Raw genomic sequence first — 18,274 nt, 5'->3', positions numbered from 1 at the left:
AGTTTCTCTTCTTGCTATGGGTTTGTAGCGAACAGCATTGGATCCTTGATCAGACTGCGCAGAAGCGCAGGCTGGTCTGGGATCCAAATTGCCTTGGTTGCAAACCCATATAGTGTTTGGCTTTGTCATATGACACAGGATCATTTTTGGAAATTAATTTGAAACCTTGGATTTTTCCCAAATTTTTACCTTGGTAGATTTGGCAAGAAATTGAAAAAAGAGTAAAAATAAGATCATTTAAATTGAAGTTTATTCTGTAAAAATGTTTATACATGTATTTCTATCGTGTTAGGGACAAACAAAAATGTTTGATTTTTGTGCGGTAGATGATTGCATCCGAGTACAGTGCCTGCATGACTAAATTCAGTTTAATTTGGGTTCAAACTGGTTCTTAACCTAACAAATAATGTACATGTAGAAATTCACTGCAAAGAGTACTTCAGAAGTAGGAAACATAGTTAACTTTTATCCCTTGTTATTTCACAAACAACAAAAGATATCAGACTGTATTTAGGAAACTACAGTTGTTGCAGCAATAACATCTTGTTACTGACTTATTTTGCTATATAACTAAAAGTAGATTTATATGAAACTTCGAGTAGAACTGGTAAAATTTTTTTTTATTTTTGCAACAAAACTTTCAAGATTATATGTTATATGACTAGGAATTGTCGATGAAGTGTATGATTAAAAGTAAACAGATATGATATTTATTGTTTTCAGGCTGAAGTTGATGCTGCAGTTGGGTTTACTCAAGTGATTAAGATGATCTCACAGAGTGTAAGTTCTTATCCTTTATATTTAATAGAAGTGGCCCTGACATGGTGGTTAAGGTGGTTGACTTTAAACCACTTGTCCGTCGCCCCTCACTGCATTCTGGGTTTGAATCTCACTTCAAATTCTTTCAAGTGAGGAAGCTATTTACCTAGCTTTATGAATGTAAGTTGCTAGCTTTATGAATGTAAGTTGTTCTACTTGGTTACCTGAGTGTCTGAAATTATGCACAGAGAGGCAATTGACGTCTTCCTTCACCAGTAAAGATAGTCTGTCACCATATGACCATTGCAGTGTAGGTGTGACTTAAAACTGAAATAACTGAAATATATAATTATATATATTTATAAATAAAGTTATAAATTTGAACTTTCTTCTTATATTTTAAGAAAGGATCCTTAAGTGATTCCTTAAAATGTGTTAATAATTATGCCTCTCTTCGAAAAAGAGGAGGTATATTGTTGTGCTAATGTGGGTCGGTCTGTCTGTTGGTTTGTCCGTCAGTAGACCACATGGCTTCCGCTGATTATCTTGACAACTATTTATCACAAATTCTTCATATTTCACATACTGATTGGTCATAACTAGTAAGTGACCCCTATTGATTTTGGGGTCAATTGGTCAAAGGTCAAGGTCATAGGGGCCTTTAATGTCAGAATGGTTTCAGCTCATTATCTTGAAAGCTATTTATCACAAAGTCTTCATATTTCTAATGTTGATTGGTCATTTATTAATTAGATGACCCCTATTGATTTTTGGATCACTAGTTCAAAGGTCAATATCATAGGGGCCTTAAATGACAGAATGGTATCCGCTCATTATCTTGAAAACTATTTATCACAAAGTTTTCATTATTAAATTGAACACTTCCATGTACACATTTATGGCAAGTTTTTTTAAACAAAATTACCAATAATGTGAGTCAAGGGCTAGAAAGGGGGCATATGTGTCATTCAACATTTCTTGTTTATATTTTGTTTTTTGGAACAACAGAGAAGGGTGGAGGGTGTTAAACTCATTACCCTCATGAGAGTGTTACCACTGGACCACTGCAAACACTCAACTGATAGTATTACCACTCCAACAGAGTGTTACCACTCCAACAGTCTGTCTTTAAGCTTATAGCTTCCTTTCTAAACAATAGAACTAAAATAAATTCTGTATAAACTAAACACTCTACAGATAGTGTTACCACTGGATCTCTGCAAATAGTGTTATCACTAGACCATTGCAAACACTCCTAATATGAAAGTGACTAAATTCTTACATTATATATATGACAAGTTCAAGTGGTAGGCCACAATGTGTATTAATGTTACTTGTTTTAGCATTACTTTCAGGTCAAGCTAGTGGTAATTCGTGAATATAATTATCTGTTTTTGCATTATATTCAGGGCAAGCTAGTGGTATGCCACTTTGTACACAAATGTGACCGTTTTTGCATTATATTTCAGGGCAAATTAGTGGTAGGCCACAATATGATGTTAGATATTGCTCACACAATTAACCAGTTCATGTACACTTTACCAAAGGTAAGTTGCCAACTTGACAGTAAACCTGTGGTAATGTATGATGCTTAGTGTACAGGATACTGTATTCCTAAAAGTTATTTGCACTTTTTGCGATGGGCAAATCTTTGCCATTGTTTATAATGTTGAAAATTTCACATGTGACAAATTCACGAACATTTTTAGTTTCATTAGATTAGATAATCAGTAAGCAATTTTATATCCTATATAATCATATTTCAAACGACCTTTGTATTTGGCTTCTCTCATTTACCATGGCATTTAAAGGGACTCCACAGATGTTTTTTGACATGACGGGACTGGAAATATTTTTTTGTGATTTATATTTTATTTGATGTATGTCTAGACCAATAACTAATGTACAAAATTTCAGACCAATCGCCCACTTCTTTTTTCCAGAATTATCAGTCTAAATATGGAAAATGACTAAACTGAAAAACGTAAAGCTTTTCATCCAAATCGGGCTTAACCCTTTCCCCCATGAGCATATTGTGAAAAATGGCCGTTTTCACTGAAAAGCCTCCTGTTACAAGTTCAAACTGCTATGAAACTATGAAAAATGCTTCAATACTAATCAAACTTGGCACAAATGTTGACTGGACCATTGCCTTTTGTAACGACATGCTCAGTCCAAATTTTCTGTTACCATGGCAACGAGGGGACATTCTCAAAATTGCCAAAAAATCACTATTTTGCCTCGATTTTTTCCATCAAAATTTATTTCAAAGGGCTGCAACTTCTCAAGGGATTGAGAATAGAGTCAAAGGCTTTTCAGCGTTGGTTAAACGTTACATTATGATCGACCTGGGGTCATTTTTAGCCTCTCACAAGTCCAAAATTTTCTTGGCGATGAGGGGGACTCCGCCCCCTTCAAAACCCCCCCAAACAGAAGGGGGGCACATCCCCTTCTGGCAACCCCCTGATGTATCTTTTGATGATGGGGGGCGGCGCCCGAAAAAAGTGCTCAATTTTTTTTAAGCAACATTTCTCAAACGAAAACTTATGTTTGGGGCCCAAATAGGAGGACATTTTTTTCAAAAAACTATTTGAGGCCCAAAAAAAAGGGGGGGGGGGGTCGAAAGTGCGTTGTTTCGCGTATATATGTGGTAAAGGGTTAAGATAGCACACATATACAACTTTCAACTTGTTTTGGATATATTTTATCATTATCTTTCACACATCTTTCTGTTTTAAAGTATTCATGCTGATATTTGTAAGAAATTCAAATTTTATATTTTTAGGCCTTTGGACCTCAGTGGAGTTCCTTTAAGAGGTCATTATTTTAAAATTGTGTTGTATAGACCGGTTGTTTAAGCAGGCCTGTTTCTTGTGGTAAATAGTATGGTTGGAGCTGCCTCTCTTGTATAGACCAGCCTAATTTGTATATGAAATACCACATACTTTATCAACAATAGTCTTATTAGTAAAATATAAAATGAAAACTAATGTAAAAATTTGTAATCTTTAATTTTATCAGGATTATGAAAAGAATTCAAATCAATGTGCAGATTGTGTATTTCCAAGGTAAAATCTCTATTATGACTCTATATGTATATTTCGAGTTTATCTTCTTTACAACATCTTTAGTATGTAGGGTTAAAAAACTAGTTAAAGAATGGCCAAGCTATCATCTGTGCTTTTTAGCTCGACTATTCGATAAGAATAAGTAGAGCTATTGTAGTCACCCGAGCATCGGCGTATCCACTTATGTTAAAGTTTTTGTAATAGTTCAAATATTTCAAAGTCCATTGACATATGGCTTGGAAACTTTGCACACTTGTTCACCATCATGACCCCAACCTGTAAACAGGAGGAGGTAACTGTATCAAGCATTTTTTTTTACTATCAAGCACTAAGAATAGTCGAGCGTTGCTGTCCTACCGACAGCTCTTGTTTGTCAACATCTTCATGAGCGTCATCAGTCACCGCATAGTGCTTTCTTTGTTCAAGTCTTTATGTTCAACCCTTCATGACTTATTAACCACCAAAAGTATTTCAAAAAGAAACTGATTTTTTTTTTTTGAAAACCTGTAAAATTACAATTAGTTCCAGATAATGAATATTTGCTTGCTATTACTTTATGTTTTTTTTGTTTCATTACACAATACCTTAAAAGATTTAATTATAAGCCTGTCTCAATAATAAACAAGGATTCAAAAAATAAATGGACATGAAATAAGACTCGTAGCTATAGCTACGAGGGTTGTTCAAAAAGAAATAGGACTGGCAAGCTCTACTGTTCACATTTTTTAATTTACGTACATAAATTTTACAAGAAAACAAATATTGGAAACATGTTCTCTATATACCAGTGAAAAAAATCAAATACAAAATGTTTTCAAATTACAATTCTGTCAAAAATTTTCAAAATGACAAGGGGTACGAAAACCCGGCGGCACGCTGATGATACAATGAAGTAAAATAACAGTATTTATCAAATTAATTAGTATCATTTATTAAATGTAATTGGGGGAAATTACTACTAAGAATTACCCTTAATCATTATTATATTGATTTAATAAAACCTAGTATTAGTCCTAATGAGATATCAATAAAATTGTGTTTTGATAGAAAAAATCTTATATATAATCTCAATTTGGTGAGAACTAAATAAGTAGACCGCCGCAGACAAAAAAGTGCCGGACAGTCAGCATTACTGTAATACTGTCGATTAGCCATTTACAGCACTTTTGGCAAATTGACGTCCAAATCAAATTTTCGCTTTTATCCCACAGCCTCCCTGTAAGAGATTTTGTATTCGCTTTTTTTTTAACTGATTGTACCACAGCTAAAAAACCAGTGTCCCCTTATGGCAGGATAATTTTCCTTTCTTTAAATTTTATTATTTTGTATGTATCTGAAAGAATATTGCCAAAATTTGTTGGCAGGGTTTAACCATCGCACGAATTTTTCTGTTTGTTACTGAGTGCTGTATTTGTACATTTAACGCCCATGATCACAACTGTTCAAAAATAAAATAATTATGCCTATTTCATGCCCGAAATGACGTCAAAATTTTAGATATAATGTCACTTAAATATAAATAAATGTGTTGGTGGAATATATGGACAAACAGAGTATAAATTATGGATAAATTAGAAGTACAATTAGCTTCAATAACTATTTTTTATGTGCTGCGCCGGGGTACGTGTTACCATGGTTATTCAATATCACAGGAAACGCACGTACATCATCACAATAAATCAATAAACTTATGGCCCCTAAAATTTGTAGAAAACATCTCACAACCCCTCTATACATATGAAAATATTCTAAACTGGATGAAATATGAATATGCAAGACCCTCAGTCCTATTACTTTTTGAAAACAACCCTCGTATACCAAAAAACTAATTTTTTTGTATTGAATTATTGATAATGAAAGAAACACTAAATGATACAGTCATTTTATTTATACTAGAAGGAGGTTTTAAGAAAATGTTTTATTTGAGAGAATAATTTAGGGGCCCCCTGTGGTCGATTGGTAAAGGTCATTGACTTCAAAAGCTCTTGCCTATCCTTACTACTGTAGCTTTGAGCCCCACCTGGGCTCTGTGGTTAAGATCATTGACTTCAAACCTTTTGAAGGGGCCCCCCCCCCTCCTCCCCCCCCCCCCCGAAAAAAAAAAAAATATAAAAAGTAAATAAATAAATAAAACACTCACTAGCCACACCAAATAAAGACATACGTATGCACTTATATCTTCATAAGTGCATCATATAAGAATGTTTTTATATTTTCATACACAGTAACCTTATCTTTAAAAATGAGTCAGTGAAACTATATTACATTTTCAACTCAAAAATAGGCCAATATTGAAAACAAGCCATTCTGGATAATAAGCTACTAATCTCTTACCAAAACTTATTTAAACCACTGCTTATTCTCAGATTTTTAAGAGTTATTGATCTTGATGAAAAAAAGTAATGAAACTTGTTCTCAATTTCATGCCAATTTTTATGCCCCCACAAAGTGGGAGCATATAGCGTTGCACTTGTCCGTCCGTCTGTCCGTCCGTCCGTACTTCTGTCCGTACGTCCCGAAATCTTGTGAACGCAACTCCTCATAAACTGGATGGAAGATTTTGCTTAAACTTTCAGGGATGAACAACCTTAATGTGTAGATGGTAGTAAAGGAAGGAATTTTCGTTGCGACCAAATTTAACAGAATTATGGCCCTTTGTTGATTTTTTAGCTCGACTTTTCTATGAAAAGGGGAGCTATCCTACTCGCCCCGGCGTCGGCGTCGGCGTTGGCGTCACACCTTGGTTAAGTTTTTCGTACCACCCCACTTTATTTCAGAAGTATTACAAGTATGGCTTTGAAACTTACCATACTTGTTCACCATCATAACCTCCATCTACAGACAAGAGTACATAACTCTGTCAAGGTTTTTTGACAGAATTATGGCCCTTTTTTGACTTAGAAAGTGTATTGAGCTTGGTTAAGTTTTTTGTACCACCCCTCACTTTATTTCAAAACCATTGGAGGTATTGCTTTGAAACTGACCATACTTGTTTACCATCACGACCTTCATCAACAGACAAGAGGACATAACTCTGTCAAGGTTTTTGACAGAATTATGCCCCTTTTTGACTTAAGAAAATACATTGAATATGGGTAAAATCCACTTATTGCCTTAACCCTTTGAGATATTGCTTTGAAACTTTTAATGCTATTTCACATCATTACCCCCATCTGTACGCAAGAGAAGGTAACTCTGTCAAGGATTTGTTTTAAAAATTAAGGCCTTTTATCGACTTAGAATCTTGGTTAAGTTTTTAGTACCAGTCCACTTTTTGACTGAACTGTTTGAGATATTAATTTGAAAGTTGGAATACTTGTTTACAATCATGATTCCCAAACATGTCCAGGAGAAGGTAATTCTGTCAAAGATTTTATTTGAATTATGGCCCTTAACTGTCAATGTTTTGTATTATAGGCAAGCACTAAAAAACTTAAAAAATCTAAAAAAATTCATTCCTATCCACTTGTTCACTTTACCATAAATTATGTCATATAAACATTGCTGTAATATTCAAGGGTATCAAACAACTAGTTCACTTTAAAAATACAGAGATTCTTGTATTGCCTTTTACTGCAAAAACTTTTTTTATTGGCAAGCAATAAAAAAGTTGAGCGCGCTGTCTTACGGACAGCTCTTGTTCATTATATACTATGTAGAAATTTTGTGAACGCAACTCCTCTTAAACCGGATGGCAGATTTTGCTTAAACTTCCAGGGATGAACAACCTTAATGTGTAGATGATAGTAAAGGAAGGAATTTTTGCTGCAACCAAATTTAACAGAATTATGGCCCTTTGTTGATTTTTTTCACTATATACCAGATAGAAATTTTGTGAACGCAACTCCTCTTAAACCGGATGGCAGATTTTGCTTAAACTTCCAGGGATGAACAATCTTATTGTGTAGATGGTAGTAAAGGAAGGAATTTTTGCTGCGACCAAATTTAATAGAATTATGGCCCTTTGTTGATTTTTTCACTATATACCATATAGAAATTTTGTGAACGCAACTCCTCGTAAACTGGATGGCAGATTTGGCTTAAGCTTCCAGGGATGAACAACTTTAATGTGTAGATGGTAGTAAAGGAAGGAATTTTTGCTGCGACCAAATTTAACAGAATTATGGCCCTTTGTTGATTTTTTCACTATATACCATATAGAAATTTTGTGAACGCAATTCCTCTTTTACTGGATGGCAGATTTTTCTTAAACTTCCAGGGATGAACAACCTTAATGTGTAGATGGTAGTAAAGGAAGGAATTTTTTGCTGCGACCAAATTTAACAGAATTATGGCCCTTTGTTGATTTTTTCACTATATACCATATTATATGTTGTCAGTGGGGGCATCCGTGTCCTTTGGACACAGTTCTAGTTTTCTCAATATTTATATTTACATAATTAGTAATTGAATTCTATCGCACTGACATATCTTTGTTACAGGTTGATAGATACCAAGTTAATGTCAAATACTCAACCATTCAAGGTAAAAATATTATTTAGATATTTACAATTACAGAAGCAGTTACAGAGGCTAAGTGAACAAAGTCACAGAGTATTTTGTTTGTTTCATTTTACGCCTTTTAGGAAACACTTGTCTGTCATTGATATAGGTCAAAATCCAACCTGGAATGATGAATTCTTTCATTTAAAGTGTATAAAACTATATATCCGATGCAAAAAATATTGTTTGAATTTTAAAAATGTATACTTCCTAAAATTAATGCTTGTATGAAATGGCGCATGCACAAATCATTGCTAAATGGGAAAAAAAACCTACTTAAAATAGCAAAATAATATTTTGTTCTGGGAACATTTGAGCAGCATCATGACAAAACCAACATAGTGGGTTTGCGACCAGCATGGATCCAGACCAGCCTGCGCATCCGTGCGGTCTGATCAGGATCCATGCTGTTCGCTATCAGTTTCTCTACTTGTTATAGGGTCTGTAAGCTAACAGCATTGATCCTGATCAGACCGCGCGGATGCTCAGGCTGGTCTGGATCCATGCTGGTTGCAAACCCATTATGTTGGTTTTGTCGTGACGCGGCTCATTTTATTCTGTTTACGCACATTATTCATGTGTATTAAATAACAGAGACATTCTATTTTACAACTTTTTTGGGAATCAACCATATAATAATGGAACCAATATAATTTGAACTGTTGATAAATTTTAGTAAAATTTTTCATAAGATATAGATTTATACCCGTTATGAAAGTTATACAGTTAGGATGAGTTACCATACAGGAAGTGTGTGGTTTCACCCATTTTGTGCCTAGTATATAGCATAATGGGGCTCAAGTGGTAAAAGTAGCTGACTTCAAACCATTTGCCCCTCTCTGCTGCGGGTTCAAATCCCGAAAAGGGACTTTGGATTCCTTCATGTAAGGATGCTATCCAGCTAGCTTTCTGAAATAATCCTTTACCAGTGAAGCTTGGATATCCCATAGGATCTTAACAATTTAAGTGTGATATAAAATTAAATCCTATTAAAAATGTGTACAAATAAATTGCGTACTTCATATGCTTGACCTAACGACCTGATTTGTCGGAAGAAAAAAAGGAAGTTAAAATGTAGATAAGGCAATGTATTTTGAAAACCAAAGTATTTGGTCAGATTGAATCAAATTGATATCTTAGTAAAAAGGAAGTAAACAATTTCATTGTTTACGTTGAAACAATTAGAAAATTTTGTAGATGTATCAAACCCATCTGCCCACTCACATCCTTCTTTGCTAAAGTGTTGGTTAATGTGTAGGAAGAATTACTTTGATTGTGATTCAAGTCAAGATCAGGTCATGATATTTTAAGGTCGACTTTTCGATGAATAGTAGGAATGGGCTTCTGTGTATGCTTACCAGTTTAAAGTCTTCCAACCTGTATTAAAATAAGAATGATATCTGTGTATTTGTTGCTTTGAAAATAAATTCTGTATTATTTTCAGGATCGCATAGATAACTCTGGTTTAAGTTTTCTTCATCACCTTACACAGTTACCTCCCTTTGTTAAACCTGAAGTTGGTAGGTGGTATTAATTAATAAATATGTATATATATAATATCATTAATTGTGATAGTAAGCTTTTTCTGGGCTATTTTGTATTGCATTTATATTATTATTTTTTTTGTTGGAATATTTTTTATTTTCTCAAATCACAATGATTTTTATGCAACCTTCTAAAGGCAAAGACGTATCTTGTACCTGGATGGATTTCTAAGAAAACCGTCTCATTAATTGTCTATAACCCATAACTAAAATTGATAAATTGAATTTCACTCTAGAAAATTCATCAGTTCTATGGAAAATTTCAAAAGGAGTACTCACTGTACTGAATGGTGAACAGTGCAGACCACGATCTCTGTCTGCTTTATTTGCACTGGTAGATTCATATGCTGCCTTTTAAGCTATGTTTCTTTATAATAATGCAAGTTTTAAACATGAATATTTTTTGATAGTTGTGATGTTTATATTATGTATAAATGGAGCAAATTTACAATTTAATTTGGATGTTAATTAAAGGGAAGCAATTGGTGTATTATTACAAGTTTGTTTACAAAGACTTTTTGACAAGTTATATGCCTTTATATAAAAAATGGTTAACTATATAATGTAATTTCTTGCATATCGGACAGGAATATCATTGTTTACACCAATGCTAGAAAAACCTACCTTACACCCCCCACCCCCCTATGTAAGTCAAGTTGTGTGTTTTAAAAAAAATGACATCATTCCTACGCGTTTTTTTTTAACTAATTGTGTTCTTAGGATGACATCATTGTGCCATAATGAATGAAGTTGTAAATTCATACGCTTCTATAAGCAAAAAGGGCAAAATAAAAATATTAGCTTTCGTAATTTCTTTTCGTAATACCATTAATTTGTAAAATGCAAGAAAAAGAATCAAACACTGTCAGTACAGACGTGAATATCTAGCTCTTGCGTACCTGTTAAACAGGAACTCAGCAGAGCCTCGTTACCGCCATAAACAGTTACCCTCGAGCTAGATATTCCGGTATGTACAGGCAGCTGGCATAAGAACCTTATATTATTTTATACTATAACTTGTACACAGCCATATAAGATGTTAGAATTAATTTATTATAAAATAACTAATATTTTAATCATGATGTAATCTAATATTGTAGAGATATCTGAAGACTGTGATAACAAATATAAAGATTCGCAGAGTTTACATGAAGCAGGATATGATGCCTACATTACTGGACAGTGTTTTATAGCACTATCAAACTTTCTAGGTTAGTAGAAATTGTTAATATAGGGCTCTATAAAACTTTCTTGGTAAGTAGAAATTGTTGATATAGGGCTCTCAGACTTTCTAGGTAAATAGAAACAATAAATATAGGACTCTCAAACTTTCTAGGTTAGTAGAAATTGTTAATATATCACTATCAAACTTTCTAGGTTAGTAAAAATTGTTGATATAGAACTCTCAAACTTTCTAGGTAAGTTGAAACTGTGTATAAAACTTTCCAGGCAAGTAGAAACTGTTAATATAGGGCTCTCAGACTTTCTAGGTTAGTAGAAACAATAAATATAGGACTCTCAAACTTTCTAGGTTAGTAGAAATTGTTAATATAGGGCTCTAAAACTTTCTAGGTTAGTAGAAATTGTTGATATAGGGCTCTATAAAACTGTCTAGGTTAGTAGAAATTGTTATAAATAGAAACTGTAAATATAGCACTCTTTTAAACTTTTGAGATATGTTTAAACTGTTACTATAGGGCTGTATAAAACTTTCTAGGTAATTAGGAACTGTTAATATAGGGTTGAATACAATTTTCTAGGTTAGTAGAAATTGTTAATATAGGGTTGAAAGGTTAGTAGAAATTGTTAATATAGGGATGAATACAATTTTCTAGGTTAGTAGAAATTGTTAATATAGGGTTGAATTCAACTTTCTAGGTTAGTAGAAATTGTTAATATAGGGTTGAATACAACTTTCTAGGTTAGTAGAAATTGTTAATATAGGGTTGAATACAACTTTCTTGGTTAGTAGAAATTGTTAATATAGGGTTGTATAAAACTTTCTAGGTAAGTAGAAATTGTTAATATAGGGCTCTCAGACTTTCTAGGTTAGTAGAAACAATAAATATAGGACTCTCAAACTTTCTAGGTTAGTAGAAATTGTTAATATAGGGCTCTATAAAACTTTCCAGGCAAGTAGAAACTGTTAATATAGGGCTCTCAGACTTTCTAGGTTAGTAGAAACAATAAATATAGGACTCTCAAACTTTCTAGGTTAGTAGAAATTGTTAATATAGGGCTCTAAAACTTTCTAGGTTAGTAGAAATTGTTGATATAGGGCTCTATAAAACTGTCTAGGTTAGTAGAAATTGTTATAAATAGAAACTGTAAATATAGCACTCTTTTAAACTTTTGAGGTATGTTTAAACTGTTACTATAGGGCTGTATAAAACTTTCTAGGTTAGTAGAAATTGTTAATATAGGGTTGAATACAATTTTCTAGGTTAGTAGAAATTGTTAATATAGGGTTGAAAGGTTAGTAGAAATTGTTAATATAGGGATGAATACAATTTTCTAGGTTAGTAGAAATTGTTAATATAGGGTTGAATTCAACTTTCTAGGTTAGTAGAAATTGTTAATATAGGGTTGAATACAACTTTCTAGGTTAGTAGAAATTGTTAATATAGGGTTGAATACAACTTTCTAGGTAAGTTGAAACTGTTAATATAGGGCTCAATAAAACTTTCTAGGTAAGTAGGAACTGTTATTATATAGCTGTATAAAACTTTCAAGGTAAGTAGGAACTGTTATTTTATAGCATTATGAAACTTTCTAGAAGAAGACAATAGACTTAAATATAAATAATTTTTTGCAAGTCAAATTGCAGTTTATAACTTTAAAGCAAGCAAATACTTTTTTTGCGTATTTTGGGTCAGATTGCAAAATTTTGATGCAGACAAATTATTTTTATATTTCAGGCCAGTTCCAGCAGCCACCATCAGACCGTGTCCCTCCATCTTCTCCACTTTTAGAACCTTTTCTCAACAAGTAAGCTTAATATAATATATTGTAAAGTAGAATATTGTGTGAAACATACATTTCTAATTCTTTGTATTAAAATGTATTGTTATGTATCATGAGGATATTTCTGAAAATGTATTTTTTAATGCAAATGGGGAAAAAAACAATTTTTGTTTTTAATTATTTCAGAATATTCATGATGAGGTCAGCGGATATACCATATATGGATCTTGTGGCTGCTGATTGTAAGTGGTTAACCAAACATGTCACATTGTTTTGTTTATATCTATGTTTTTATTAATCCCCTTCTGCAAAGCGGGAAATGGATTATAGGAATGTTCTCCGTCTGTCCATCCGTCCGTCCGATACACTTTTGTGTCCGGTCCATAAGAGGATTTACAAAGGTATCCTCCTGAATAAGGAAAATTGGTCAATAACTGAAAGAGCATTGCACAACATCAAGTTTATGGTTGGTGAAAGGTCAGTAGGTTCACATTCATGTCTGCTGCAGAAGAGGATTTAGCTGTCCTTCAAACAGCCTTGTTGCTTTTACTTTGTGTGTGTATTGGGGCAGAGGTGGAGTAGGGTAGGGGGAGGTAAAGATAAAAATTCACTTGAAAGTGCCTTATGTAATACTTCAAAGTCGTAACAATATGCCAGATTGTGCCAGAAATAATGCAATGCAGTCCTGTCCCTGCATGTAAAATCTGAAAAACACAACTTGTTATAAAGCAACTTTGAACAGTGTGGATTTGTTTTTTAACACAATAAAGATTGAATTACTCCTATTGTACCGTCCTCATCAAATATGATATATGGTTAAGTTTTTACTTTACAATTAACTGATATAGCAAGGGAACTGACATTGTCAAGCTTGAAATTTAATTAGAAAAAAAACATATTTTTATGTATTTGGATTACTTCCCTTTAATTGAATTTTGTTAATTTCTATATGATAATTGTGTATTATCTGACAGTTGTGAAATATTTAATGGACAGTCCCAAATTTAATCTAGGACTGAAAATCAAAGGGTTGAATTGTTGAGAAATAATCTAGGGAAAGTTCTCATTTTAAGGACATTAAAGTTATAAATAAGTACATATTTACATGTTGTAAGTAAATGAGTGTGCTGAATTTTAGTTTAACTTTCAGGTTTTCTTCTGGAATTTGGGACATTTGTTGAAATTAAAGGTGGACACTTGACTCCCCCACCCCACCCGGCTTTGAAATTTGCAATATGTATGTCAAATGCAGTCTCTAAAGTTTATGTACATGTATCAATAAAAATACATCAGGTAATGCATTTATATTCAAATTAATGCATTCTAATTTAAACATAAGCTTAAGTGAGCAGTTGTTATACATTTAGCAAATTTCCAGACTTGGGGACAACTACTTTTACATGCACCTCCACTGGGGGTGGGGAAATGTTAAGTGATTCATTTATAGAGTTGAAAAGGGATGGGGGGTCAGTTGAAAACAATGCAAATGTAAAAAGTTGTAAAACTGTTCAGAATTGTTTCAAGAATTTTAAGAGACCTCTGAATTAAAACTGAAACTTAAAGAAGAAATGCAGTAAAATGTCTACCTTAAGCTTTAATTTGGGGGAAAATAATGATGATTGAGATCGGTGAATTTTCACAGGTGGCTTGCTGTTAAAACTTTTTTCTGGTTACAATTTCCCCTTTATTTCTCATGGGATTGGAACCAAAAAGAATTATTACAAACTGCTTTGGCAGGCTTTCGTGCATTAATTATTTTTGGCTTGACTTTTCAAAGAATAGGGAGAGCTGTTGTACTCACATTGGAGTTACACTTTTTTAGAGTTTTTCCCCGTGCAAGTTGGTATCTCCAAAATTGATAAAAGGAATGGGTTGAAACCTTACACGTTTATTTGAGAGCATAATAGGAGGCCACAGTGCAAGGCTTATAACTCTGTCATGGATTTCATTAGAATAATTGCCCTTTTTCAAGTTATCAAGCACTGGGAATAGTTGTTTGGTGCTGCCTTTCAAACAGCTCTTGTTATTCCTTTTGTTTTTTATGACGTGTGATATAAAGAGGAATTTTTCCTCTTTGTGGGCGATGCCTAAAATTTCTCAGTAATTTCAACCAAACTAATATACAAAATATCCAGCTGCACTTTAATAAATGTGAATTCTCCTGCAGTGCAAACAAACTAAATTCTATTTTTTTGGTAAGAAAAAAAAGTGTTGTAATTTTTGCCAAATCACTCAAACATTTTACAGGGTATCGTTAAATTCTTTAAGGAAAATGAAAGCCCAAATTTCAAAATTTAAGTATGTGTAAACTTTCATGAATTGGTCTTAAAACACTTCTTAAATGTTTATGTAAATAAAAAGGTTAAAACCTGCTAATATGATTTCTAAAATGTTCTATAAATTTGCCTGACATATTGAAGTGTGGACTTCCTCTATTCAAGCATTGAACGATATTTTTGCAAAGCTAGCTAATAATTTCCCACAATTTTTTTTCTTCAAATTTCTTTTATACTGATCACATTTTATGAACAGAATTTAAATCTTGAAAAAATTGCGGAAAATGGTCGATCTTATTCTTTTTATACCGTTACAAAAAAGCTGCGAATTTCATAAAACTTGTCTGCTTAGCGGTTTTAATGTTCCATTTTTGCGCGTTCGTGTAAATAACGACTAGATCTTCTATTAAGGAGATAGGATTGGTAGACGATAAGTCGTCATAAATTTTTATGCTTGCTAATCCGTGTCCCAGACATACCCTGCATGTACCAGCTTTATTCTTTTTTTGTTTTTAGTCACCAAGCTTGAAGGTTGCATGAAAATGGGAAATATTTTTGTATTTCATTCATAAGTCAAGGTCACATTCAATGACGATTGTACTTTGTTATCTTTGAGTATGACAAGCCAAAATTTTGACTGAAATTGCAAAAAAAAAAAAAAAAAAAAAAAGAAATAAATGGATGTTACCTGTACGGAGCCTAATTTAAAGGCACAAATAAACCTCAGAGATGTATTTTATGATTGTTTTTTTTTTATTTCTGAAGAAAGGCAGACCTCAGTGGCTTATAATGTATTGATAATGTATTTTAGACCATACTCCATGCTTCATCATGTGAAGCAAGCAGAATTTAATGTGAAGTTATTTGTATTTAAAGTAACAAACTGTAAACGAAAGTGGTATTAGTCTTAAATATAAAATACTTAATCACTCTATTTACACTAATGGCTAATAATCAAAAGATTGTTCAGGAATACTATTTCTGTAACATTAAAATAACACCAAATATAAATGACTTTTGAGCAATATTATTATTAGTATCATATTTGGGCTCTCCATAATCATAAAAATAACCCCTAACCTGCTGAATTTCTTAAATGGACTTGTCCAGCTTCCATTTTGGAACTGTCCATTATTAATTTTTTGGAAATGAAGATGAAAATATAAAAATAGCAGATAATATAGAGTCTAGTCACACTGCACCCTGAAACCCTTACCCCACCAAGTTTGTGTAATGGAATCTAAATTTAATATTTATTAATATACAGAATGTGCATCAAGCATTTTTTCTGTTGCCATTTAAGGTGGCTTGATATTTTAAATTCTGGTGAGCTAATACAAGGGTCTTTATTGCCCTCATGTTTTTACATTGGTATACCTTTTAAAGATAGAGAGAAAAAATGCCTTCCTTAGAAGTATAATTGAGATGCTTTGATTTAAAAGAACATAAAATGTTGTACCCTTGTAAATTATCAGTACTTCCTGATACCAAATGAGATTTGTCCTTGAAACTGATTTAGCAATGTGAAACTATGGTAGCTCAATACCAGGTCGTGGGTGATACCTGTTTGGTTTTATCTCCATGTCAAGGTATTTTAACAGATTAGGGCAAGTTTAATTGATAAAAGTCATTGATGTTTTAAGTGCCACTTTCTTCATCATAAAATGTTTTGTTTCAAATGACTGTGCAGAAAATGGGTGTGGAAGTGGGTTTTAGGGTTTGGTTGGTTTTTCGGTGAAAGGGATTTTAAAGGTGTTGGGTTATTAAAGCTATCGCAAGTAAAATTGCATGATCTACATTAACAAAAGTTCGAGCTCTTTATTTGATTTTAGTTAACCTTTACCCCACTGAATATCTTAAATGGACTTGACGACCTTTCAATGTGGACAAAACTTTTCAACATTTCCAGTAAAATTATTAAAGCACAATAATTATATTGACAGAATAGCAAACACTGCAGACAATGGTCAGGTGGCACAGATGTGCTGGCTGATCTTGGTCTGCACTGGTTGCATAAGAAGATTCTGTTCCGATAAGACTAAAGGTAAGGTGGAAGGTGGGGAGTGCTACTTTAAATTATTACATAAATGGCAAAATGATTTTGTCGACCAGGGGAAGTTTGGTTCCTGAATTTGATTATGTCATTCAAATTAAAAGTTAAAACAAATTTTTTCAAGAATTGTGACAATTTTTTTTTACCAAATAATGTTGCAATAAGTTTGTGTTTTATTTTTTAACAAATAACTTTGCAAGAAGTTTGTTTTTATTTTTTTACCAAATAACTTTGCAAGAAGTTTGTGTTTTATTTTTTACCATTTAACTTTGCAAGAAGTTTGTGTTTTATTTTTTACCAAATAACTTTGCAAGAAGTTTGTGTTTAAATTTTTACCAAATAACGTTGCAAGAAGTTTGTGTTTAAATTTTTACCAAATAACTTTGCAAGAAGTTTGTGTTTAATTTTTTACCAAATAACTTTGCAAGAAGTTTGTGATTTACTTTTTACCAAATAACTTTGAAAGAAGTTTGTGTTTAATTTTTTACCAAATAACTTTGCAAAAGAAGTTTGTGTTTAATTTTTTACCAAATAACTTTGCAAAAGAAGTTGGTGTTTTATTTTTTACCAAATAACGTTGCAAGAAGTTTGTGTTTTATTTTTTACCAAAAATTAATATTGTTGCAAGAAGTTTGTGTTAAGGGACATTGCTACTTATGGTGAATTTATGTTATTGTTATTACAGTAAAACTTACTGTATCAAATAAATTTGTGAGAAGTTGTGTCTGGTTGGGGGATCACAGAGAGAAATTATGAAAAAGCAGTTATACTCCACTGCTGAGCTTGATAAACTATTTAAATTACAAATGAATGGTTATTTCAAGAATGAAGAATGTTTAACTGTTTTTTGCTGAATTTTTAAAGGAACTTTTCCAGCTTTTCCAGCTTCCATTTTTGGAATGCTAAATACCTTAATGTGCCTGCATGGGGCTGTCAGTTAATGTATCTTTTTTAGCTCGACTTTTCTATGAAAAGGGGAGCTATCCTACTCGCCCCGGCGTCGGCGTTAGCGTTGGCGTCACACCTTGGTTAAGTTTTTCGTACCACCCCACTTTATTTCAGAAGTATTACAAGTATGGCTTTGAAACTTACCATACTTGTTCACCA

At 32.9% G+C, this 18,274-nt stretch overlaps 1 protein-coding gene across 1 annotated transcript in view; it reads left to right on the top strand.

Annotated features, from left to right (window-relative positions):
• Positions 1-3,819: 3,819 nt before the first annotated feature.
• Positions 3,820-18,274, top strand: part of LOC132719375 (poly(A)-specific ribonuclease PARN-like) — a 31,004-nt gene continuing 16,549 nt past the window's right edge. The window contains exons 1-6 of the mRNA XM_060703140.1: positions 3,820-3,827; positions 8,270-8,312; positions 9,775-9,850; positions 10,975-11,085; positions 12,793-12,862; positions 13,025-13,080. Coding sequence (XP_060559123.1) covers positions 8,289-8,312; positions 9,775-9,850; positions 10,975-11,085; positions 12,793-12,862; positions 13,025-13,080 — 337 coding nt within the window. The 5' untranslated portion in view covers positions 3,820-3,827; positions 8,270-8,288. The remainder of the gene's footprint in view (positions 3,828-8,269; positions 8,313-9,774; positions 9,851-10,974; positions 11,086-12,792; positions 12,863-13,024; positions 13,081-18,274) is intronic.

The sequence above is a fragment of the Ruditapes philippinarum genome, unplaced genomic scaffold (genome assembly GCF_026571515.1).
Source record: "Ruditapes philippinarum isolate M1 unplaced genomic scaffold, ASM2657151v2 ctg196_1_1_1_1, whole genome shotgun sequence".
In the NCBI taxonomy this organism is placed as follows: domain Eukaryota; kingdom Metazoa; phylum Mollusca; class Bivalvia; order Venerida; family Veneridae; genus Ruditapes; species Ruditapes philippinarum.
Note: the sequence above shows the minus strand (reverse complement) of the source record. Positions and strands in the feature narration are given on the sequence as shown.